This window comes from Schistocerca nitens, chromosome 4 (assembly GCF_023898315.1).
Source record: "Schistocerca nitens isolate TAMUIC-IGC-003100 chromosome 4, iqSchNite1.1, whole genome shotgun sequence".
Classification (NCBI taxonomy): Eukaryota; Metazoa; Arthropoda; class Insecta; order Orthoptera; family Acrididae; genus Schistocerca; species Schistocerca nitens.
Genome location: NC_064617.1, coordinates 903,542,726 through 903,569,743, shown reverse-complemented (window position 1 = coordinate 903,569,743; position 27,018 = coordinate 903,542,726). Strand labels below are relative to the sequence as shown.

At 39.7% G+C, this 27,018-nt stretch overlaps 1 protein-coding gene across 1 annotated transcript in view; it reads right to left on the bottom strand.

The window, feature by feature from the left end:
- The window catches only part of LOC126253461 (protein ELYS), a 346,049-nt gene that overhangs the window by 40,735 nt on the left and 278,296 nt on the right, over nucleotides 1-27,018 (bottom strand). Inside the window, exons 28-29 of the mRNA XM_049954815.1 lie at nucleotides 17,407-17,482; nucleotides 9,111-9,171 (exon numbers count right to left, since the gene is read on the bottom strand). Coding sequence (XP_049810772.1) covers nucleotides 9,111-9,171; nucleotides 17,407-17,482 — 137 coding nt within the window. The remainder of the gene's footprint in view (nucleotides 1-9,110; nucleotides 9,172-17,406; nucleotides 17,483-27,018) is intronic.

The following is a 27,018-nucleotide window of genomic DNA, read 5'->3' as shown; positions in this document are numbered from 1 at the left end:
CAACAGTCTTAACAATTGTTTGTTGCAGAACTCTTGAGCTCTTGAGCATATTCTACATTCAAATATAATATATTTCCTTGAGGCATGAAAGATTCTGTCGACAATTCAGCAAGGATTTAGAAATCATCACTTCTGTGAAATTCTGCTTGCTATCTTCAAACATATCCTCCAAAGCACAAACAAAGGGCAGCAGGCAAATTCCATATTGCTACATTCCCATAAAGTGTTTGACACAGTGCCCCATTGCTGTCTTAACAAAGGTTCAAGCACAAGGAATAGGTTTCCAGATAAGTGAATGGCTTGATGACTTTTTATCCAGTACATTGTCCTGGATGGCAAGTGTTCATCAGAGAGAAGGGTACTGCCAGGAATGCCACAGAAAAATGGGACAGGACTGCTCCTATTCTCTATTATATGCAACAATCTGACAGATAAGGTGGGCAGCAATCTGCATCTGTTTGCTGATGATGCTGTAGTGCACAGGGAAAATGTAGTTGTTGAATGACTGCTGGAGGAAACAAGATGACAGACAGAACTTCTATTTCTTGTGAAGGAAGACTCTGAAACAATTCAGAGGCATGCTCTTGGATTCATTATCAGTAGGTTTGATAAACATATGAGCACTACAGAGAAGCTTCATGAACTCAAATGGGAATCCCTGCAGAGCATACAACATTCTTTTAATGAAAAAATATTGAGAAGATTTAGAAAACCAGCATTCGAATGATTCTACGAAGGAGTACCCGAAAGAAAATGAACTAATTTTTTGGTAGGCAGTGTGTTTGTAGTACTGCATTTTCCGCTAGGAGCACATAGTGCAAACATTCCAGTGTCAGTAAGCTGAGTACCGTTGATGAAGGAGGTCAGGAATAGGTTCGGCAAAGTCTGTAGGAATAACTGTATTGTGTGACTGTCATTTTTGCAATTGCCAATTTTAGTCAACAGTGTGCTTTTTGCTTTAAAAAAGGGGGAACAGAAATTCTTGAAATGTTAAGAACATGGTACAAGGGTGATGCTATGAGGAAACTCAAGTGTTTGAGCAGTTTTCCCCATTTCAAAAATGATAAAATGTCAATTGATGACATACCATGTTCTGGTCATCCTTCCATGGTCTGAACCCCTGAAAATGCTGAAAACATTCTTGCAATCATCAATGAAGGTCAACGATTGATGACTGAAGAAACTGTGGAGCTGTCAGAAGCGACTGAGTTCAGTGCAGTGAATTGTGACGAAGATTTGGAAATGGAAAGGTTGGCTGCCAAAGTGATGCTGCCAAAGTGATGCCACGACAGCTGACTGCTGAACAAAAACGAGGTCATATGGAAGCTTATTGTGCTCTGAAAGAAGAGTCCAGAAATGATCCAAACTTTTTTCAAAAATTGCAACAGATGATGAAGTTTGATGCTACACTTACAATCCTGCATCAAAGCAACAATCAAGCCAATGGAAGACTTCAAGTTTACCTCACCCCAGGAAAGCTCGTCAAGTGAAATAAAAAAAAAAAATTAGGACTATACTGATTTGCTTTTCCATGTGAGAGGAGTTATGCATTAAGAGTTTGTTCTGCAGGGTCAGGCAGTTAACCAGACTTTCTGCTTGGAAATTTTGGAAAGATTTTGCAACAGGGTGTGGCAGAAGCGGCATGATCTGGGCCAGTCTAGTGACTGGTTTTTCCATCTTGACAATGCCCCTGCTCACACAACCTCGTCTATACAACAATTCTTGACCATCATGGTACAATCCCTGTTCCTCACACCCTGTACTCGCCTGATGTTGCCCCCCTGCGACCTACTTTTTTTTTTCCTTTTCTTTTTATTCTCCCCCCCCCCCCCCTTCTTCTCAGAATGAAGACAAACATGAAAGGAAAGCTTTTTGCTGATGTCCCACTACTGCCAACGTACATTTCACATAAGGAGCACACAGTTAAGAGAAATTAGCACCCATACAGAGGTATGGACCATTTGCTTTTCCTCTCATTCCACTTGCCAGTGGAACAGGAAAGGAAATGCCTAGCAGCATATGGTGGCTTGCAGAGTATGTACCGTACGTCGGTGTAGTGGAGGAATGCCTTACAGACAAGTTTTCAATAACTGATGGATGTGCACACTTCATTTACTAGTAGTAGTAGTAGTAGTAGTAGCGTGTTGGTGGTGGTAGTACAATTATTTACTGGGCTAATATTCAGGACAGGATCAAAAATTACTCTCCATACTTAAATACAGTTTTTGCTAATACTAATTCTTTTAGTGATGCATCTTTTTTTCCTTTTATACTCGAAGCAACACTGGATGAAGAGAGAGATTTTCTCTTCATCTTGATCTGTTAGGGGGAAAGGAGGAAGAAGGGGTGATGGGGAGTGGGGGGGGGGGAGGTTAGAGGGGGGGAGGGGAGAGGGGGGGTTGGGGAGGGGGGAGAGAGAGAGAGAGAGAGAGAGAGAGAGAGAGAGAGAGAGAGAGAGATAGTCTTAAACTATATATTGTGACATTGGTGCCTGGAGCCATTGTCATTTTCAATGAAACCTTTCTCAGTATGTGACCCTCATGTTATGTACACTGATAATTTGGCCACTGGCGGAAGTGGCAAAACACTGCTCTATGCAGTGTGTCGCAAGATGAATAGACGAATGGTCAATGGATACGACAAGAACAATCATTCCGAGAAAAAAAAAAGGCCTAGTAAACATGGGTTCTAAAATGCATACTGTAAGATCTATGAGCACTTTTTCCATCTTCACTACACTGAAACATATCTCTTCTACTGTAGAAGTGCTCATAGCTGTGAGAGGTATGTATTTTAGAGTCCATGTTTACTAACCTTTTTTTGGTTCAAATGATAATTCCTGTGATATCTACTGAATATTCCCCCTGGAACACCCTGTATAACACTGTCACTAAGCAGTCAAATATTGAGGAAGTGTTACTCAATAAATTTATTACCAAACAACTTATTACTCCTGAGATTCAGAGGGGTGAAGGGGCAAATCGCTTGTGTTTTTGTTAACTTTGCTGCTCGATCAGAATGTTTTTTAATCTGTATATGTTCAAATAAATTACGTATTTTCTATTTATTGTGATTTCAAATACTATTAAGTTTACATAATGTGCTGAGAGAATACAACAGACCACAGTAAAAATTAGAAAAAAATGAAACATGGAAATGAATTAACTTTCTTCAAAAGAAGATAATGAACTCATCAAATATAGTACCAAAATTGCTGGCCTTTGCGATAACTTTCTGCCAGAAGCAGAAAACTTATGTTTGAACATTTCACTAGTAGTTACACTAAATTTTCTAAGAAGTTTTCAATTTTATCAATTCTCTTAAGGGGAGCCGGAGGTGCCTATGCTGCCCATGTTAAAATCACTAAGTTTGAGGAACATTTATGAATAAACTACCAAATAGAAAAATTTGAATTCTTTTTTACATATAGAGTGGTTTAGTATTGCAGTTATGACAGAGGGATTTTGGAGTATCTTTTCTAGTTTCCTTGCAATTATTTTTTTTATTAATGACCCAATTTTTTTTTTTTTTTTTACAAATAATTGCTTTACAATTAAACTGAAATGAAACTACTGAACATATTGCCAAATGGCTGTGTTACAATGTAAGTTTGACCACTAGGAGTGCTGTATAAAAATTTCATCTCTCTAGCTTGAGTGGATTTTGAGAAAATGTTCCTTATATTTGAAAAATTCTAATTTACAGGAAATGGCTATCAAAGTTTCTCAATACATTCCTGCATTATAGGATGGATTATCAGGGTCTTCTTCTTCATCCTCCAAAAGCTTCCTCTTCTATCTTCTTTTCTGGCCTGTTGTTCCATCATACTTCATATGCCTTTCTCTTCTTTCTGCTCCTCTTATCCTTTCTCTGTCAATATTTCTTAGTGCTCGTACAGTGTTCACCCCAGCTGTAAATCCTAATGCCTTCAGAACTTCACACTTCACACTGTTCCCTTGGTTGTAGGTTGCTATTGCGTCATAAATGCCAAAGTGCAGTGTTTTTATGCTTACAAACACCCTTTTAGGAATCACTTTCCAAATCAAATTGTTTATGCTCTCATTAGGATTCAGTGGAATGTCAGGTCTTAAATGGCTACACAGGACAATTGAAATGGCGTGGGAGTCGGGACAGGTTCCATCAGACTGGACAAAAGCAGTAATCACACCAATCTTTAAACATGGAAACAGAAAAGATTGTAACAACTACAGAGGTATCTCTTTAATCAGCGTTGTGGGTAAAATCTTCTCAGGTATTGTTGAAAGGAAAGTGCGAGTATTAGTTGAGGACCAATTGGATGAAAATCAGTGTGGGTTTAGGCCTCTTAGAGGTTGTCAGGACCAGATCTTTAGCTTACGGCAAATAATGGAAAAGTGTTATGAGTGGAACAGGGAATTGTATCTATGCTTTAAAGATCTAGAAAAGGCATATGACCGGGTTCCTAGGAGGAAGTTATTGTCTGTTCTACAAGATTATGGAATAGGAGGCAAACTTTTGCAAGCAATTAAAGGTCTTTACATGGATAGTCAGGCAGCAGTTAGAGTTGACGGTAAATTGAGTTCATGGTTCAGAGTAGCTTCAGGGGTAAGACAAGGCTGCAACCTGTCTCCGCTGTTGTTCATATTATTTATGGATCATATGTTGAAAACAATAGACTGGCTGGGTGAGATTAAGATATGTGAACACAAAATAAGCAGTCTCGCATATGCGGATGACTTAGTTGTGATGGCAGATTCGACTGAAAGTTTGCAAAGTAATATTTCAGAGCTAGATCAGAAATGTAAGGACTATGGTATGAAGATTAGCATCTCCAAAATGAAAGTAATGTCAGTGGGAAAGAAATATAAACGGATTGAGTGCCAAATAGGAGGAACAAAGTTAGAACAGGTGGACGGTTTCAAGTACTTAGGATGCATATTCTCACAGGATGGCAACATAGTGAAAGAACTGGAAGCGAGGTGTAGCAAAGCTAATGCAGTGAGTGCTCAGCTACGATCTACTCTCTTCTGCAAGAAGGAAGTCAGTACCAAGACTAAGTTATCTGTGCACCGTTCAATCTTTCGACCAACTTTGTTGTATGGGAGCGAAAGCTGGGTGGATTCAGGTTACCTTATCAACAAGGTTGAGGTTACGGATATGAAAGCAGCTAGGATGATTGCAGGTACTAGTAGATGGGAACAATGGCAGGAGGGTGTCCACAATGAGGAAATCAAAGAAAAACTGGGAATTAACTCTATAGATGTAGCAGTCAGGGCGAACAGGCTTAGATGGTGGGGTCATGTTACGCGCATGGGAGAAGCAAGGTTACCCACGAGACTCATGGATTCAGCAGTAGAGGGTAGGAGGAGTCGGGGCAGACCGAGGAGAAGGTACCTGGATTCGGTTAAGAATGATTTTGAAGTAATAGGTTTAACATCAGAAGAGGCACTAATGTTAGCACTGAAAAGGGGATCATGGAGGAACTGTATAAGGGGGGCTATGCTCCAGACTGAACGCAGAAAGGCATAATCAGTCTTAAATGATGATGATGATGATGATGGGATTCTGCGTCTTTCCGTGTAGACATTTGTGTAACAATTCTGGCTGTGTTAAGTCATGAAAAATTGGTTTTATTGCATTTATCACAGCTGCTGGCAAACCATGTTTGTGATAACAGTCCTTTTTTGCATTATATTTGCACCACGAATTTTTTGGACACAGGCTGTGTTGAGGGTATTCATTGGAAGAGGCAGTATGAAGGAACAATGCCCACACTGCTTTTCGCATGTCACTAACATTACTAGTATTTTGCCTTATAACATACCCATAGTATCTCTGTAGACGTTCAATCACCTCATCAATAAGCCTGCCTCTCCCTCCTATTGTCTTTCCATCACTGAGCTTACTTGAACCCAAAGTTTGTTTGAGCCTTCGAAGCCGTGCACCCATACACTTTTGCACATGCCCAATGCATTCAAACTTTTCAACTACAAATTCATTTCCATATGGTTTCAGTTCCTCTATAGTCTTGAAACCTTTGGAGTCACCATCCCCAAGGTAGTATTTGTACCTAACGTTGTATCTGGGAACTGAACGTTCAAAAATTTGTTTCACTCCATCCACTTTCATTGCTCCACTTGATCCACTAAAATTTGCCTCACAGGTTCCACTGTGCTCTCCTTTGATTTTATTTTTGCACCTACAATGTTTTGATAATATTGCAACATCTATCACTTTTGCACTATCACCACAAGTAGCAGTTACAACCCCATTCAGGGATTTATGACCCCTCTTTTGCCAGGAACCATCTAATGCCACTACCAAATCCCTAGAACACCGTACATTTCTACAGATTCCTCCACTGCTTCCTTCATGGTTTTCAAGGCCACATCTTCAACAGAGGATCCTACCAGCTCACAGTAGTACCCAAATTTGCTTGGAGGCGATGGCAAGTTCATAATACCACAAAACAGTTTACCAGCAGCAGACCCTTTTCCAATGGATCGAACACCATACACAAGTTGAACATTCACATCAAACACTCTAGATCGTCCATTTTCACCAAAGAGACTGGCATGTGAATTGTAGAAAGTCACTTGATACTTGCAACATGCACAGATTATCTTCATCTCACAAGCTAAACCAAAGTGCTTTGTTATCTCTAGTCCCACTCCTACACTTGAACACATTTTGCACAGAACACTTTCTTTCAGCACAGAAGATAATAATCCAATATTCAGTACTTCATTAATATCATCACTGTCACTAACATATTCACGGAATCTGTCACTTCCACCAGTCAGCTTCTTGCTAGAAGATGTCACAGGGCTATGGCCAGCCATGTGTTGCTTAGCAGAACAACACACTGTTTCAGTAATTGTAGTATCGCAACTTGGTATTAGTGTTAATTTTCTTTTCCCTATGTTCTTCCTCTTCTTATATATACGGTTACTAAAACGTGGCATCGTAACCAAAACAACGCTTTACACAAGAAGTATAATACTACCAACAACAGGCGCAACACTGAACTAATTCGAAAGGGTAAACAGCAAAGAGACGATGTTCCGCGCTCTTAGCACTCCATTTGTCACAGAAAACAATGTAGCCAACCCTTGCACACTCGCTGTATGCGTAACATAAGGCGCTGTATGCGTAACAGGTCGAGAAAATCCCAAGCAGTTCGCCAGAAAGTCACGAGAGGGTGTTAGATGCATTCAGCGGCCGCCCATTTCCTCTGCAGGCGTGGGGGAAAATGGTAATAACTCCACTTCTAGGGCGAGTAGAACAATAATTCAAAGTTTACATTAAAGAAGAATGTTCCAATTAATTTTCGGTAGAGGGAAAAAAAAAAAAAAAAAAAAACCTAATTTTTTTGATTTGACCACCTCTGGCTCTCCTTAAACATTCACGGTATCATGATGAAATCAATAGTATAGTAATATGTTGCTCAGCTAAATTTCTAATATTATGGGTTACTTAAGTAACTTATCTTTCCACAGTGGTACTTTTCCACACTGAATTTAACATGCTATTGTCAAACATTTCACAAAAAAGGAGAAAATATTACTCAGTAAATTAGTCATCCATCTCATTACTGTCAGCTTCTGAAAAATTTTTGAGAAAATCCTGTACAATAGATTTTATAAACACTCAATAGTGCCAGTAACGAGCAGTTTGGGTTTCAAAAATGACAGTCAACTGACAGATGATATATTAGAGTCAACAAACCAGAAGTTATAGCTCCGAGCATTATTTTGTGACTTGATTAATTGTGTGAGTCATGCTAACAAGGAAACATTAAAATATTACGGAATAACAGACAACAAATTCATACTTTATATAACAAGTGACTGTCAGAAAGCAAAGTATATCAGTTCCAAGTCGATTGGTAAACAACAGGCATTCAAAATCTGAAGTAATCAGCCACGATGTACCACATGGCTCTATTTTGGATCCTCTGTGGTTTTTAAGATACACAAATGGCCTCCCAACTGTAGCTTCAGAACATGGAATTTCTTTCCTTTTGCAGATAGAAGTATAGCAATACAAAGAAGTACCAGTCCCCTTATTGGAAATGCACATAATGAAAAATTTGAAATCATTAACAGATGGTTCAACGCACATAGGTCATCACTCAATTTTGACAAGACTCATTACACACAGTTCATAGAATGCTACAAGCACAGAAGTTGTCGTCTAAAACAATGAAATACGATATGTAGACAAAAGTTTTTCATACTAGATATGTATCACAACCTTAATGGGAAAACCCACAGCTTAGAATTAATTACCTAATTTCAGCCATGTTTGCAGTACTCACCATTACTACTATAGGTGATTTGAAAATGAAGGAATTATTTTTTATTGCCTACTTCCATTCACTCATGAGTTACAGGATCATTTTTCTGGTAAACTGAAAATCCAGATACTGTATTTTAAGAATACAGGAGTGTGCTGTAAGAATTACATTTGGTATTAAAACGTACCACAGAGATTTCTTGAAAAAATTTGCATTTTGACACCTACAGCAAAATATTTATATTTATTAACCTCCACTCTTTACTAATATTTTCCTTTCCTTAAAAATTAGTAAAAAGTGTGAATATAGCTTTAAGGGCAAAAACAATGTCTCCAAAGACTTTGAGGACCCAAGTGACTCAGAAATGTGGGTACACGTGTATTGAAAAACCTGCCAGGGCACATGGTTATATAAGAACATTCTTTTCAGCAGTTCCTTTTATTCCATGGTGGAGTTTCTTCATAGGAACTCTTGCTTGTACATTTTTAGGTTATTTTATAATTAGCACTGTAATACAATAATTTTTCATAGTACAGCATTTAAATTAAATTGAATTCATCTGTCTGACTTCTTTCCACATCACAGAGAGATCCAAAGGAGCCACCTGTGATGTAATATGTACACTTCTGAGCATAGTTACTGTGATAAGAGAACAATTTCTGTGACAGTCACTCAACCAAGAACATGTAGCTCTTTTTTTTGCCGTCACCACAAAATATATGGGTGCCAACATAAACTCAAAGGTCAAAAGCTCATTGATAGTATGCACAGACTAACACATTCCTAAGCATTGCAACAGTAGTAAGACATTTCACAAGAGAATTGGTTTTACCTTCAGACTGAGCAACTGAGACGTTGTCGGCATCTCCAGGAGAAGGCGTACAGTGACGATCCTGTGAAAGATGTAAGGGGCAATCAATGGAAAATTGTTATTGGACAATCTAAAGGGAAAAAAATTGCTGTAAAGAGGACACACACAACCGATGCACTCACATTAGCAACAGATTAAAATAACAACAACAACCAAATGTAAATGGCTGCACAAAAGCCTGCTGCTTTAGAAGCCCAAGTTTTGTGTGCGCGCGTGTGTGTGTGTAACAACTACACCAAAATACATCATCAGCAGGAGAGATATAATTACAATGTCTTAACCTAGGTGTGTTTTTCTTAAAACTTTGAACTATCTGTTTCCCCTAGAAAAATACAATAATAATTAGTACCTCAGTTGCTGACAACTTAATATTTTATGAAAGACACTACACCTGGTGTTGAAAAGTACATTCAAAAAGCATTAAAAATTATTCCAAAAACATCTATGTGATATGATCCATAAAATACAAGTGATGAATAAACTATTGCATTCAACATTTGTATTTTTTAATTATGGCATTTTGGTTACACAAGTAGATTCGATTAGAATTTTCTTATTTTACAAGCAATGTTCCATTATGAAATATTTCTGAAGAGATGCAGATCCTGGTAATTCAAGTGGCAATTAGTTAAGGAACTGGAATGAGATATGATTTCAAATTTTAAATGAATGTACAGAACATGCTTGTGAAAAATGATAACTGGAACTAAATCAGTTGCCAAGACTGATTGCTATATGGATGAAAGCCCCCTCAGATAGCTGATTGACAATGAGGAACAACAAGAAAACTAGTGACAGGTTGCATCAATTTTATGATAGCAGTTCTTCATAGCATCAATCAATAGTAACACAAGGCACACCAATCACTGCTTAATCGAAGCTGACGTCGTTAGTGATGAAATATCACAGTGAATTAGGATGAAACTGCGGGGAAGTTTGTGAATGATTTTGAATGGCCAAGTGAGTCAGTACAGGCCTCTACACAGAAAAACCTTGAAGCCTGACAGCGATACAAGATCACTTCACAGTAACCATACTGTATTTTAAAAAATAAGACAGTTTTTGAAATTTAAAACTGTATAAGCTACCTTTAAAACAGATTTAAACTTTACTTGTGCCCTGTTGCCATTTCATAGTTATCATCCCTATAAAAGGCAATAATCTGTCTGTTGACAACTGTATGCGAAATGATACTCCCCATTGATTTAAGACAGTGTGTTGAACTTGGCCCGTATAACTAATAAGCTGTCAGAGTATACTGAAATAGTACAATATTTTTCTCTGAGCGAAAATAATAACAAAATTAATTATCACTCTAAATCAGAAATTCGATTTTTTATCGCCTTACTTGTCCCCTATCAAGCAGGATGAAAAATCAAAAGATATCTTGCATGGCTCGGTGATACAGATAGCCATACCCCAAGTGCAACCACAACGGAGGGGCATCTGTTGAGATGCCAGACAACAGTGTGGTTCCTGAAGAGGGGCAGCAGACTTTTCAGTAGCTGCAAGGCAACAGTCTGGATGATTGACTGATCTGGCCCTGTAACATCAACCAAAACGGCCTTGCTGTGCTGCACTGAGAATGGCTGAAAGCAAGGAGAAACTACAGCCGTAATTTTTCCCAAGGGCATGCAGCTCTATTGTACGGCATCCTCTTGCGTAAAAATATTCTGGAGGTAAAATAGTGCCCCTTTTGGATCTTTGGGCAATGACTACTCAGGAGGATGTCATTATCAGGAGAAACAAAACTGGATTCTATGGACCGGAGTATGGAATGTCAGATCCCTTAATTGGGCATGTAGGTTAGAGAAGTGGATAGGTTAAAGTTAGATACAGTGGAAGTTAATAAAGTTCGGTGGCAGGAGGAACAAATATAAATACAAAATCGGACAGGGGTAATGCAGCAGTAGTTTTAACAACGAATAAAAAAATAGGAACGCGGATAAGGTATATGAACAGCAAGAGACCAACCTACGAGGTCATCGGTCCCTTGTTCCCAATAAAACAACGAAACAAGTGTGAGAATAAAACAGACAAGACATATAACACTAAACAGAAAGAAAGGAAAGACCACAAGAACGAAGGAAATGCAATGAACACTAAAAGGAACAAAAGATAAGAAAACAACAGAGAGATGCAAGAAACAGTTAGAGGAGAGTAAAACAAGGAAGCAGATTACAGGGGCTGGCCGGCCACGAAAATAAAAAGGAAAAGCCAGCCAACATGCAACACATTAAGACCTCCACCCTAAAAGCACTAGGGTGGAGGGCACAGAGGGACAAACAACACACGCTAGAGCTCAGATCAAATGGTAAAACCCACCATCACGCATGAAATGTAAAACCAAACCAGCCAATGAGGTGTCTGCTAAAATCAATGATAATGAGCCGGCAACCGAAGATGAAGTCACAGGGCAGCCAAAGAAGGAAAGGCAGAAGAATATGGGCCACTGTCAACCAGACGCCGCACTGACACTGAAGTGGGTCTTCACGGCACAGGAGGTAGCCGTGGTTCACCCAGCCATGGCCAATGCGGAGCCAGCAGAGAACCACGGAGTCCCTGCGAGAGGCCCTCATCGAGGACTTCCACATATTTGTGGTCCCCTTAATGGCTCACAGTTTATTGTGCGTACTGAGATTTTGCTTTCTGTCTCCCAAAGCTGAGAAACCTTGCGGCGTAATAACGAATGAAGGTCAGTTGCAGGGATGTCCATCTCCAGAAGTGGTTTCCGTGCAGCCTGTTTGGCCACGGCCGCGGTGGTCTCGCGGTTCTAGGCGCGCAGTCCGGAACTGTGCGACTGCTACGGTCGCAGGTTCGAATCCTGCCTCGGGCATGGATGTGTGTGATGTCCTTAGGTTAGTTAGGTTTAAGTAGTTCTAAGTTCTAGGGGACTGATGACCACAGCAGTTGAGTCCCATAGTGCTCAGAGCCATTTGAACCTGTTTGGCCAGCCTGTCAGCAAGTTCATCTCCTGGGATTCTGATGTGACCAGGATTCCAGATGAATACCACTGGACGACTGAAGCATTCCGGGGCATAGATAGACTCCTGGATGGATGCCAAAGAAGTGTGACGAGGGTAGCACTGGTTGATAGTTTTCAGACTGCTGAAGAAGACAGTGCATAAAAGAAAAAGACTCCCCAGGGCATGAACGGAGATACTGAAGTGCACAAGAAATGGCCACCAGCTCTGCAGTGAAATGCTGTTCAATATGGCCACCGTGAACGTAGGCAAAGCCAATGTGACGATCAGCCATCGAGCCGTCGGTGTAAACCAATTCAGAGCCCCAGCACACGTCAAGAATAGAGAGGAAGTGACAGCAGAGAGCTGTAGGGTTAATGGGAGTCCTTAGGGGCATGTGAAAGGTCCAGACAAAGCTGCGGCTGAGGCGTATGTGAATGGACCGCAAGTAGAGGGTGGTAAAGGGAAGGACTCCAGTTTGAAGAGAAGAGAGCACACGCGAACCACAATCGTTAGCCCCAAACTGGGCCACCGATGCGGGAGATGGACTGCTGCGGGCAGGAAAAGGAGACGGTAATTTGGATGCATAGGGGAACTATGAATTTGTGCTGCATAACTGGCAAGCAGTTGCGCACATCTGATCTGCAGTGGAGGGACCCCAGCCTCCACCAGTACGCTGGTGACCGGACTTGTCCTAAAAGCTCCTGTCACTAGTCCAACCCTGCAGTGGTGCACAGGGTCAAGTAAATGCAATGCTGAGGGTGCTGCCAAACCATAAACCACACTCCCATAGTCGATTCGGGATTGGACAAGGGCTCTGTAGAGCCGCAGTAGTGTAGAGTGATCTGCACCCCAATTGGTGTTGCTCAGGCAACGGAGGGCATTGAGGTGCTGCCAGCACTTCTGCTTAAGCTGATGAAGATAAGGAAGCCAAGTCAATCAAGCGTCGAAAACCAGTCCTAAGAATCGATAGGTCTCCACTACAGTGAGCGAATCGTCATTAAGGTAAAGTTCTGGTTCCAGACGAACAGTACAATGCTGACAGAATTGCATAACACATGACTTAGCGGCAGAAAGCTGGAAGCCGTGGGCTAGAGCCCATGACTGCGCCTTGTGGATGGCTCCCTGTAGGTAACGCTCAGCAACACCAGTACTGGAGCAGCAGTACGAAATGCAAAAGTCGTCTGCATACAGAGAAGGTGAGACAGAGGGCCTGAATGCTACTGCTAGACCATTAGTGGCCACTAAAAATAGAAAGACACTCAAGATAGAGCCCTGCAGGTCTCCATTCTCTTTGATATGGATGGAACTATGGGAGGCACCAACTTGGACATGGAAAGTATGGAGCGAAAGGAAGTTTTGGATAAAAATCGGGAGCAGACCCCGGAGACCCCACTTGCACAATGTGACAACGATATCATTTTGCCAGGTCATGTCACATGCTTTACGTAAGTCAAAAAAGACAGCAACCAGGTGTTGCCATTCGGAATAGGCTCTTTGAATGGCAGACTCGAGGGATTCAAGATAATCAGTGGTAGAGTGACCCTGGCGGAAGCCGCCCTGACATGGGGCCAGTAGGCCAGGTGACTCCAGGACCCAACCCAACTGCCAACATACCATACATTCCAGCAGCTTACAAACAACGTTGGTGAGGCAGATGGGCTGATAGCTATCCACATGAAGTGGGTTTTTACCGGGTTTGAGCACCGGAATGATGGTGCTCTCCCACTACTGCAATGGACAGATGCCATCACCCCAGATCCAGTTGAAGATGAGGAGGAGATGTCACTTGTAGTGAGATGAGAGATGCTTAATCATCTGGCTGTGGATCCGATCAGGCCCAGGAACTGTGTCGGGACAATGTGCAAGGGCACTGAGGAGCTCCCACTCTGTAAATGGGGCGTTATAGGATTCACTGTGGCGTATAGTGAATGAAAGGATGTTCCCTTCCAGCCGTTGTTTGAGAGTGCAAAAGGCTGGGAGGTAATTCTCCAACACAGAGGCTCAAGCAAAGTGCTCTGCAATCACATTTGCGTTGATAGAGAAAACGCCATTTATGGTAACTCCAGGAACACCTGTTGGGTTCTGGTACCTGAAAAGATTATTTGATGTTTCCCTGGACTTGGGAAGATAACGTATGGCACCCAAAGGTCGATACATATCTCTCCCAACACTCCTGCTTCCGTCGTATAAGAAGTTGGCGAACGCGGGCACGGAGCCATTTAAAGGCTATGAGGTGCTCCAGGGAAGGGTGCCACTTATGCCGCTGTAGAGCTTGCCAACACTCCTTAATTGCTTCAGCGACTTCCAGCGACCACCACGTTGACTGCTTTACACCTCCAGCACCTAAAGAGTGAGGGATCACGTTTTCTGCCGTAGAAACAATTATTGTAGTTACCTGCTCAACCATCACATCGATGTTACCGTGTGGAGGAGATTCAACGGCGGCAGCAGAGGTGAAAGTTTCCCCGTCTGCCTTGTATAAAAAAATTTAACACTCTTGAGGAACTGGAATTCAATAGTAGGAAAAGGAAGACAAGGAAAAGTAGTAGATGTTTATGTATTGGGGAAAATGAATGAAAGAGGAAGCCGCCTGGTAGAATTTTGCACAGAGCATAATTCAATAATATGCTAACACTTGGTTTAAGAATGATGACAGAAGCTTGCATATGTGGAAGAGACCTGGAGACATCACGAGGTTTCAGATTGATTTTATAAGGTTAAGACAGAGATTACAGAACCAGATTTTGAATTGTAAGACATTTCCAGGAGCAGATGTGGTCTCTGACCACAACTCATTGGTTATTAACTGCACACTACAACTGAAGGAACTGCAAAAAAAGGTAGGAATTTAAGGAGATGGGACCTTGATAAACTGTAAGAACCAGAAGCTGTTAAGACTTTCAGAGGGAGAATTAGGGGACAATTTACAAGAACAGGGGAAAGGAACATATTAGAAGAAGAATGGGTAGCTTTAAAAGATGAAAAAGTGAAGGCAGCAGAGAATCCATGTAGGTAAAAAGATTAGGGCTCATAGAAAGCCTTGGGTAATGCATGAGATATTGAATTTAATTGATGAAAGGAGAAAATATATGAATTAAATAAAGTAGGCAAAAGAGAATACCAACACCTCAAAAATGAGGCTGACAGCAAGTGCAAAATGGCTAAGCAGGAATGGTGAGGACAACTGTATGGATTTAGAAGCATATATCACTAGGGGAAAGATGGATGCCGCCTACAGTAAAAGTAAAGAGACCTTTGGGGAAAAGTTAACCACCTGTATGAACGTCAGGAGTTCAGATGGAAAACCAGTCCTCACCAAATAAGGGAAAGCATCCTAACCAAATAAGGGATAGCAGAAAAGTGGGAGGAGTATGTAGAGTGTCTATACAAGGGAGATTTATTTGAGGGCAGTATTATGGAAATGGTAGATGATGTAGATGAAGATGAGATGGGAGACACGATACTGCATGAAGAATCTGACAGAGCACTGAAAGACCTATGTCAAAACAAGGCCCTGGGAGTAGATAACATTAAGACAGAATTACTGATAACCCTGGGAGTACCAGCCATGACAAAACACCATCTGGTAAGCAAGATGTGTGACACAGGCAAAATACCACAGACTTCAAGAAGAATATGATTACAATCCCAAAGAAAGCAGGGGCTGACAGGTGTGAAAATCACCAAACTATCAGTTTAACAAGTGATGGTAGCATAAGAATGGAAAAACTGGTAGAAGCCAACCTTGGGGAAGATCACTTTGGATTTCAGAGAAATGCAGGAACACATGAGCCAATACTGACCTATGGCTTTTCATAGCAGATAAGTTAAGGAAAGGCAAACCTACATTTATAGCATTTGTGAACTTAGGGAGAGCTTTTGGCACTGTTGACTGGAATAGTCTTTCAAATTCCAAAGATGGCAGGGGTAAAACGCAGGGAATGAAAGGCTATGAGTGAGACAGGGTTGTTGCCTATCCCTGACATTATTAAATCTGTGTATTGACGAAGCAGTGAAGGGAACAAAAGAAAAATTTGGAGTAGGAATTGAAGTCCAGGCACAAGAAACAAAAACTTTGAGGTTTGCCAATGACACTATAATTCTGACAGAGACAGGAAAGGACTTGGAAGAGCAGCTGAACAGAATGGACAGTGTCTTGAGAGGACGATAATATGAACATCAAGAAAAGCACAATGAGGATAATGGAATGTAAATTAAATCAGGTGATGCTGAGGAAATTAGAGTAGGAAATGAGACACTTCAAGTTTTGCTATTTTGGCAGCAAAACAACTGACAATGGTTGAAATAGGAAGGACATAAAACGTAGACTGGCAATGGCAAGAAAAATGTTTCTGAAGAGAAGAAATTTGTTAACATCGAGTACAGTTTTGAGTGCCAGGAAGTCTTTTCTGAAAGTATTTGTATGGAATGTAGCACGAAACGAGAATATAAGCTTCTGAAATGTGAAGTTACAGGAGAATGCTGAAGATTAGGTCGGTAGATCACGTAACTAATGAGGAAGCACTGAACAGAATTGGCGAGAAAAGAAATTTGTGGCACAACCTGACTAGAAGGAGAGATCGTTTGGTAGGACACATTCTGAGGCATCGAGGGATCACCAATTTAATGCTTGAGGGATGTGTGGGGGGTAAAAGTTATAGAGTGAAACCAAGAGATGAATACAGTTAGCAGATTCAGAAAGATGTAGATCACAATAGTTACTCAGAGATGAAGAAGCTTGTACGGATAGCGAAGCACGAAGATTTGCATCAAACCAGTCTTTGGACTGAAGAACACAACAACATCTTATTCAATCTGCATTACTGGCAACATCCTTTGTTTACGGCAACATGTGGAAGCAATGAAAAAGCATCATCTTCAAATATGACTAATTAGACACATTTATGACTGACCGTCCCTACGCACAATCCCAGGACTGCATTGTAGCTACGAAACACTATACCAAACACTGAAATTGCTGTGCAGAGCAACCTGTCTGTAGGTGCATGACCACACACAGTGTGCAACGTGTGCAGTACATCAATAATTTATTTGTATCAGATCACTGCAGCAGGGTATCTATTTTTCATTTTCCAGTAGGTACAATGTATTGTACAGGACTCTCATACCAGTGCACACAGCCAAGAACAAAAAATTCTGTGCATTACTAAACTCTCTCCTGCGAAAAAAACTCTATTACCACACAATTGAATATTAACTTACTATTCTAATCTCTTGTATCTACGATAAATGGTTATTTATCCAGCTTATAGCTAACACAGCAAACTTACCGATGAGCGGAGTCGCACAGGACTTTGGGATGGTAAAGAGAAAGTTTTCAGGTCATGAGGTGGTGTGCTTCGCCCTCTACAAAAAAAATGAAAGAAAAATACCAAATGAAACAAACAATTTCATATACTCTACACAAAGAACAGCTATATATACATTGATAAGCCGAAACATTATGACCACTGCCCACCGCGATGTTGGATGATGCAGTAGCAAAAGGATATCAGCAGAGCAGACAAGGGCAGGGGAATCACCTTACCACAAATATGGGCTGCAAACTGGGAAATCAACTCAGATAAGTGACTTTTAACAAAGGGAGTAGTAGTATTACGCAGAGCCTGTGAATGAGTACCTCGAAAACAGTGAATCTGGTTAAATGTTCATGTGCTACTGTCCTGAGCATCTGCATAATGAGGTAGAAGATCAGTGAAGCCATCACTAGGTGGTAAATAGTTGGATGTCTACAACTCTTCACAGAATGTGGGGTACAGAGACTTGTCTGCTCTGTAAAGTAGGACAGATGGTGATCTTTCAGCAGAGATGCCACAGGGTACAATGCTAGTGTTTCGGAGCACATTGTTCATTGTACATTTTTGAACATGGAGCTCTACAGCAGACCATCTCTAAGTGTTCACATGTTGACCCACATCATCATCAATTACGATTGCAGTGGGCACAGGACCATCAGGATTTGACTGTTAATCAATGAAAATGTGTCAGTATTTTTGCTAACAAGGTCGATGGTCGCCTCCACAAATGTCGTCAATGCCTCAAAATGTGCAGCATGCCAAGGAAGCAAGCTGGTGGGAGTAGTATTATGCTATGGGAGACATTATCCTGCACTTCCATGGGACCTGTGGTAGTAATCTAAGACAGGCTGACAGCTACGAACCACCTACATCCCTTCAAGCTTGATGATTTCGCCGATGGCGACATCTCTTTCAGCAGTTTAACTGTCCATGTCTCAGAGCCAGAACTGTGCTACATTAGATTAAGAAGCCATATAGTGAACTCATGTTGCTATGATGAGCTGAGGTAGCGGAATGGAAAAGGTGTTGGTCTGCCAAGTGAAAGGTTTTAAGGGGTGTGACGTCATAAGCGCGTGACTGCATGTGAGATCGCTCTCTAAGTTTTCATCTATTTTTAGGTTTCAGATATATATTTTAACTGTTTTTGTGATAATATTTACTATATAAGTGACTTATTAGTGGTTTCTTCATTCACCTCTGCATTTCTTGTGTTGTGGCCTGATATTTGTGAGTGTTTCGTATCGAGCAACTTAACCTCTTACCCGTGTTTACATTCCGCGCTGACCAGTTGCAGCTGTAGCGGCGCATCGAAAGCTAAGTACTAATTAATTGTTTGTGTATAATAGTCTATTTAGGAACTTTAGTAGTCTTCAACCGGTGTTCTTGGTGTTTTCCGGTGAAATAACTTCAGAAGAAATTTTTGCGAACTACTTTCAGTTTCGTTACTGTCATTAGACGTTTGATTTTCTTTCTGTGTTAGTATTTTGTTATATTCTCATTTGTTGTTGATTAATACTGTCAATAATAGTAGTTACTTCCCTTGTAGAGCAAGTTTGTGATTATTGTAGTCAGTTTTTAACATCTTCTTATTGTAGTAGCGGAACTTAGATAAAGTTGTTTTCTTGTTTCAATAATTGTACAATTTTACCATGAGTGAGAAGTGTGGGCTTTGCCATAGGTTCGTGAGCAGTGGATTGCAGTGTGAGACTTGTTCGAAGTATTTTCACTGGGGGGAATGCAGTGGGGAAGCCAGTGGGCATTCTGGTGAGATCCTCTCCTGGAACTGCAGGTTATGTAGCAAGAGAGTTGATAGAGGAGCAGGAGCGTAAGATCTGTGCCCTTCAGGTGCAGTTGAAAAACGCACAGGAGGAGCTAGATAGGATGAGGAGGGAGAAGGGGATTGGGGAATGGGAGCTGGCTGTTGACAAGAGATCTGCTAGGAGAAGGAGATTTTCAGATAGTTTTACTATTGGTGTTTGTAATAGATATGACCAACTGTCAGAGTCTAGTGGAGAGGAATCTCTAGTAGATGTAGGAAGTATGCAGCAGACCTCAGCAGTTACGGTGGCTAGGACAGTTGCAAAGTCTAAGAGAAAGAAGAAGGTTCTGCTGTTAGGTAGTTCTCATGGTAGAGGTGTAGGCCAGCAGTTGCAGGAAGTTTTGGGGAGCGAGTACCAGGTCACCAGCATTGTGAAGCCTAATGCAGGATTGGCTCAGGTGGCTTTTAACATAGGGGGGTTATGTAGGGATTTTACTAAAGAGGATCAGGTAGTGATTGTGGGTGGGGCTGGTAATAGTATTGATAGGGATGGGGAGTATGACATAGATGGTGGCCTGGAAAAGATAGCCACTCAGACTGGCAACACGAATGTGCATTTCGTGGAACTGTTTCAGTGTCACGATCGGCCTCATCTTAATACAGCCGTCAGGCGTAATAACATGAGACTTGGGGGTGCGCTGATGACAGAAGGCATGAGTCACATTTCAGTGGTGTCGGTGGAGTCTATCAGCAGGACTGGTTTCACTAGACATGGCCTGCACCTCAACAGGTATGGGAAGGGGAGGTTGGCAAAACTTATAGGTGACAGCATAGGTGGGGGTGGTGGGACCACTCATGGGAAAATTCTGGTAGTTGTGGGTGTTAGAGCTGTACCTTTTTTAGATTGAAGTCAGCTGATAGGTATTCCTGCTTAAGGGAAGTCTCTCTAACAAAGAAACCACTTTCTACAAAGCTTGGGTATCCGATTAATGAGGGAATTAGTATATTTCATCAAAATATAAAAGGTATTAGAGATAAAGTTAGTGAACTGCTTATAGATGTTGACTCTGAAATTATTGGTATATCTGAACACTTATTAAATAAGGAGATAATTCAGAGGCTTCCTTTACCAGGATCCAGGTTGGCTGGCAGCTTTTCTAGGAGCTCTTTGCGGTGTGGGGGAGTAGCTATGTATGTGAAAAACGGTATCCCATTTGAGTCAATTGATGTTTCAAAGTACTGCACTGAAAAGGTGTTTGAATGTTGTGCAGGTGTGGTTAAATTTAGTGGAGCTAAACTTCTTACTGTTGTTATTTATAGATCCCCAGACTCCGATTTCACAACATTTTTGCTAAAGCTAGAGGAGGTTCTTGGTTCACTTTATAGGAAATACAAAAAGTTAGTTATATGTGGTGACTTCAATATTAATTGTATAAGTGATTGTGCAAGGAAAAGGATGCTGGTAGACCTCCTTAATTCATATAATCTTATGCAAACCGTATTCTTTCCAACGAGAGTGCAATGGAACAGTAGAACAACCATAGACAATATTTTTGTTCATTCGTCATTATTAGAAGGGCATTCTGTTAGCAAAAAGGTGAATGGCCTTTCAGATCATGATGCACAAATTTTAAGTCTAAAAGATTTTTGTGCTGCAACACATGTTAAATATAGTTACCAACTTTTTAGGAAAGCTGATCCAGTTGCTGTACAGACTTTTGTAAACCTTATCAAGGAACAAGAGTGGCAAGATGTTTATAGTGCTGATACAGTAGACGATAAATATAATGCTTTCCTCAAGACTTTTCTCGTGCTCTTTGAAAGTTGCTTTCCGTTAGAACGTTCAAAACAGGGTACTAGCACAAACTGGCAGCCTGGGTGGCTCACTAAAGGGATAAGAATATCTTGTAGAAAAAAGTGGCAATTATATCAAAACGTTAGAAACAGTCAAAATCTAAATGCAGCAGCCCATTACAAACAGTATTGTAAGGTGCTTAAAAATGTTATTAGGAAGTCAAAAAGTATGTGGTATGCAGATAGAATAGCTAAGTCTCAGGATAAAATTAAAACCATATGGTCAATCGTAAAGGAAGTGGCTGGTCTGCAGAGACAGATCGAGAATATAGAATCAGTGCGTAGTGGGGATGTCCGTGTTACTGATAAGTCGCATATATGTACAGTACTTAATAATCACTTTCTGAATATAGCAGGTGAACTAAATAGAAACCTAGTCCCAACAGGGAATCATATAGCGCTCTTAGAAAAAAGTGTTCCGAGACTGTTACCTGAAATGCTCCTCCATGATACTGACAAGAGGGAGATTGAGTTAATAATTAAATCACTAAAGACCAAGAACTCTCATGGATATGATGGGGTATCTAGCAGAATACTGAAGTATTGTTCCACATATGTTAGCTCAGTACTTAGCCATATCTGTAACTTTTCCTTTAGGAGTGGTCGGTTTCCTGACCGATTAAAGTACTCGGTAGTGAAGCCACTTTATAAAAAGGGAGACAGGGATAATGTTGACAATTATAGACCTATTTCTATGCCATCGGTGTTTGCTAAAGTTATCGAGAGGGTTGTATATACAAGGTTACTGCAGCATTTAAATTCACATAATTTGCTGTCAAATGTACAGTTTGGTTTTAGAAATGGCTTAACAACTGAAAATGCTATAGTCTCTTTTCTCTGTGAGGTTTTGGACGGATTAAATAAAAGGTTGCGAACGTTAGGTGTTTTCTTTGATTTAACGAAGGCTTTTGACTGTGTTGACCACAAAATATTACTGCAGAAGTTGGAACATTATGGAGTAAGGGGAGTAGCTTACAATTGGTTCGCCTCCTACTTTAAGAACAGAAAGCAGAAGGTAATCCTCCGCAATATTGAGAGTGGTAATGATGTTCAGTCCCAATGGGGCACTGTTAAATGGGGCGTTCCCCAAGGGTCAGTGCTGGGGCCACTGCTGTTTCTTATTTATATAAATGATATGCCTTCTAGTATTACAGGTGATTCAAAAATATTTCTGTTTGCTGATGACACCACCTTGGTAGTGAAGGATCTTGCGTGTAATATTGAAACATTATCAAATAATGTAGTTCATGATATAAGTTCGTGGCTTGTGGAAAATAATTTGATGCTAAATCACAGTAAGACTCAGTTTTTACAGTTTCTAACTCACAATTCAACAAGAACTGACATTTTAATCAGACAGAATGGGCATGTTATAAGCGAGACGGAACAGTTCAAGTTCCTAGGCGTATGGATAGATAGTAAGCTGTTGTGGAAAGCCAATGTTCAGGATCTTGTTCAGAAACTAAATGCCGCTTTATTTACCATTAGAACAGTATCTGAAATAAGTGACATTTCAACACGAAAAGTAGTATACTTCGCATATTTTCATACGCTTATGTCATATGGTATTATTTTTTTGGGGTAATTCTTCTGATTCAAAAAGGGTATTTTTGGCTCAAAAACGGGCTGTTCGAGCTATGTATGGTGTAAGTTCGAAAACCTCTTGTCGACCCCTATTCAATAGTCTGGGAATTTTGACATTGCCCTCACAGTATGTATTTTCTTTAATGTCGTTTGTTGTTAGCAATATTAGCTTATTCCCAAGAGTTAGCAGCTTTCACTCAGTTAATACTAGGAGAAATCAAATCTGCATGTGGAATGCACTTCCTTGACTCTTGTGCAGAAAGGAGTGCACTATTCTGCTGCATCCATTTTCAATAAGCTACCACAAGAACTCAAAAACCTTAGCAGTAGCCCAAGCACTTTTAAGTCTAAACTGAAGAGTTTCCTCATGGCTCACTCCTTCTATTCTGTCGAGGAGCTCCTGGAAGAGCTAAAAAATTAAGCAAATTCCAGTGTTACATTCTTGATTTTCTTTATTTAAACTAACGACTTGTCGCCTGAATATGTTTCTTATATTTCATTTCATCTGTTTCTACAATCGTGTTATAATTTCATGTATTGACTCGTTCCATGACCATGGAGACTTCTCCTAAATGTGGTCCCATGGAACAATAAATAAATAAATAAAATAAAATAAAATAAAAAAATATCTCAGCAAACAAATTCACCTGATGTAAATCCCATGAAACCTGTCTGGGTCACTGTCAGGCACCATCACTGCAGCCCGTTATTCACCCCAACTACATAACCTGTTCGTACAACTAATGCCACATACCTCCACAAACCTACCAACACCCTGTTGGGTCCCTGATATGCAGAATCAGTGATGCATTTCGTCAAAGATGGACAAATAAGCTATTAAGCCGGTGGTCATAATGTTTTGGCTCATAAATGTGTATTGTTTTGAATTTCCTTCGCAAAACAGGAAGGAACATTATGTGGAAAGAACAGAATTGAAATGTAGGAGGAGAGAGAGAGAGAGAGAGAGAGAGAGAGAGAGAGAGAGAGAGATCGAGTCCTCACAGCAAGAAAACCATCCCTTACATTTGTCTGTTGTCCGTTTTTATCACATTTGCACATTTTACAAAATCTCCACCTTCTGTAGGTTATTTACATTTTAGTTACATAAGATGTCAGGCAAAAGTGTCATCATGAAACCAATAAATACATAACTTTCTTCAATATTTCTTCCCACATTGAGACAAACTGTACCAGTTAATACACAGTATGTCTAGCCAGCCTGTCTACTCTTCAAGGAGTAGCGCTTCATATTATCCACTTCAGGCACACCCAAAACAAGTTTTGGTTACCTTCTAATTCTTTACTTTTGTTGACCTTTCCCCATAAAATTAGCAGCAGATTCCGAGTTTACTTCTGTTTCGTGCATCATCTGTTATAGATGAGAAAACTCAAGTTTTCTACCTGCTGTCTTTATATGTAACCTGTTGTGTTATATTTTAACTATGTACCTATCTACGTATTTACACCAGTAGTCAATGTATCAAACTTTATTAACTCTTCCTGCACTATCTGCTTATTTAGCATGCTGATATTTCAAACAGTTACTATTTTTGTCTTTAACTTCCTCTTGCTTTTAGAGATACAGTGAAACCCCTATTTTATGTTTCTGTGCAGTCCATGCTTAAAAAACACAAAACAAAAAAATGTAGAATCAAGGAAAATGTTAAAACATACATGCATTAATACTTGTTCTACCGATCATGAATACAACATTTTGTAATAATGCGGAATGTGTCACTTTACCATATGCTTTTTTTTCTTTTACACAAAATAATTTGTTTTCAAGTTACTACTTTATATCTAAAAATTCACCTATTGAGTAGAAGGAGTTGTCATTCAGAAATTCTGAATTTGTTTGTAAGTGTTGGTTGGCTATCTGTCAGAGTTTTAATGCTATTTGGCAAATGGTCAAAGATTTTTTGTGGCAGCATAATTCACCACTTTTTGTACCAAACTCAGATTTAACCCATGATAGTGAAGATCATCCTTTCTTCTATGTTGTAACTATGCATTTTTGTGTTATTTTTGAATTGGGATGGGTTATTAATAACAAATTTTGTAAGTGAATATATGTATTGCGAAGGTACTGTGAGTATCTGGAGCTCCTTAAATAAATGTCTGCAAGGTGATCTTGGGTGGGCTCCAGCTATTATTCTGATTACAGGCTTTTGTGAAATGAATACTTTTTCTCTTAATGTCAAATTACCCCAAAATACGATGCCATATGAAAGCTGTGAATGAAAATAGGAATAATAGGCTAATTTACTGCTATGTTTATCATCAAAATTTGCAATATCCCTAACAGCTTAAGTAGCTGAATTTAACAGTTTCAGCAGATCATCGATGTGTTTCTTCCAATTCAATCCCTCATCAATGCACACACCCATAATTTGGAATATTCTGCCTTAGCAACAGCTTTTGTTCATTGTCTATATTTATCTATGGTGTTATGCCATTTACTGTACAGAATTGTATATACTGTGTTTTCTCAAAATTTTGTGAGAGTCCATTTGCAGAGAACCACTTCATAATTTTCCGAAAGACATTATTCACAATTTCCACACCTGATTCTTGTTTGTTGGTTGCCATTACTATACTGGTATCATCAGCAAAAAGAACTAGCTTTGCATCCTCATGAAAATAGAGTGTCAAGTCATTAATATATATTAAGAACAGTAAGGAACCCAAGACTGAAACCTGTGGGTCACCATTCTTGATACCTCCCCAGTTAGAGGACTCTGCTCATTTTTTTAGACTATCTGTACGGTTAATTTCAACCTTCTGCATTCTTCCAGTTAAATATGAATTAAACTATTTGTGCACTGTCCCATTCATACCACAACACTTGAGCTTATCTACAGGAATTTCATGATTCACACAATCAAAAGCCTTTGAGAGATCACAAAATATCTCAATGGGTTATGTTCAGTTATTCAATGCATTTAATGTCTGATCAGTGAAGGTATATATAGCATTTTCTGTTGAAAAGCTTTTCTGAAAACTGAACTGATGTTTTGTTAGTGCTTTATTTTTACAAGTATGAGACGCTACTCTTGAATACATTACTTTCTCAAGAATTTTGGAAAAAGGCTGTCGCAAGTGAGATTGGCAGTTGTTAACATCAGACCTGTCCCCTTTTTTATGCTATGATTTAACAATAGTGTGTTTCAATCTATCTGAACAAATGCCTTGTTTCAGTGAACTACTACTTATCTGTTGGGAACAAGCTTTTAGTACTCTGTTGGGAATGTCATCAATTCCATGTGAGCTTTTACTTTTGAGTGAATTACTATTTTACTAATTTCATTAGGTGAGGTTGGTTTAATTTCAGTTTTATCAAATTTATATGTATTGCCTCCTCCATTTCTTGCCTCGCATTTTCTAATGAATAGTTGGATCCTATTTTCTCTACAACACTTAAAAAATGATTATTAAAAACGTTTTCTACTTCTGGCTTCTTTTTAACAGACTCTTAATTGAATTTGATAGAAATACAGTCTTCCTATGTGCTCAGTTGCCCTGATTCCCTTTTAACAATATTCCAAACTGTTTCAATTTTATTATCAGATGTGCTAATCTCAGGCATAATGCACATACTTCTGGACTTTTTGTTAACTTTTCTTAATGCAGTGCAGTAGTTAATGTTTCAATGTTTCTGGATCATTACTCCTCCTAGCTATAAGATACATTTCCCTTTTCTGTTTACTAGATATTTTTATTCCTTTAGTAAGCCATGGCTTTTTAGATGGTTTCTTACAATTATATTTCATTGTTTTCAAATATACTCAACAGAGGTACCACAAAATCAGTTAAATTTTAAATTAGCAACAGATTCCCTGTACAGTTCATTCCAGTCTAACTGTTGCAAGCTTTCCCTAAAATTTTGAATTGTTGAATCATTAACCAAATGCACTATTTTGGAGGACTATTTTGCATTACTGTATGGAGCTATGTCACGTACTGTAACTAGCTATGCTTCATTATCAGACAGACCATTCTTAACAGGAAAAGTTTTTCTTTGATTAAATTTATCTTGGTCTGTAAAAACATTATCTATCAGTGTGCTACTTTACTGTACCACCTGAGTACGAAAATCGATAACTGATGTCAAATTGAAAGACTCAAGTAATACTTCAAGCTCTTTCAGAAAATCTAGATTGAAATCCCCACAAACAATAATTTGCATCCCTCTGCCTTACATATAGCACTACAAAGAACCCAAGTTTTTCAAAAATAGCTGAAAATTTCCCAGTGGGGACCTACACACAGCTACAATTATAGAAGTACCATTATTTTGTTTAAGCTCACATGCACATTCTTCTATATGTTGCTCTACACAACATTTTTTGATTTCCAAATTTTTCACACTATGACAGATTTTAACATAA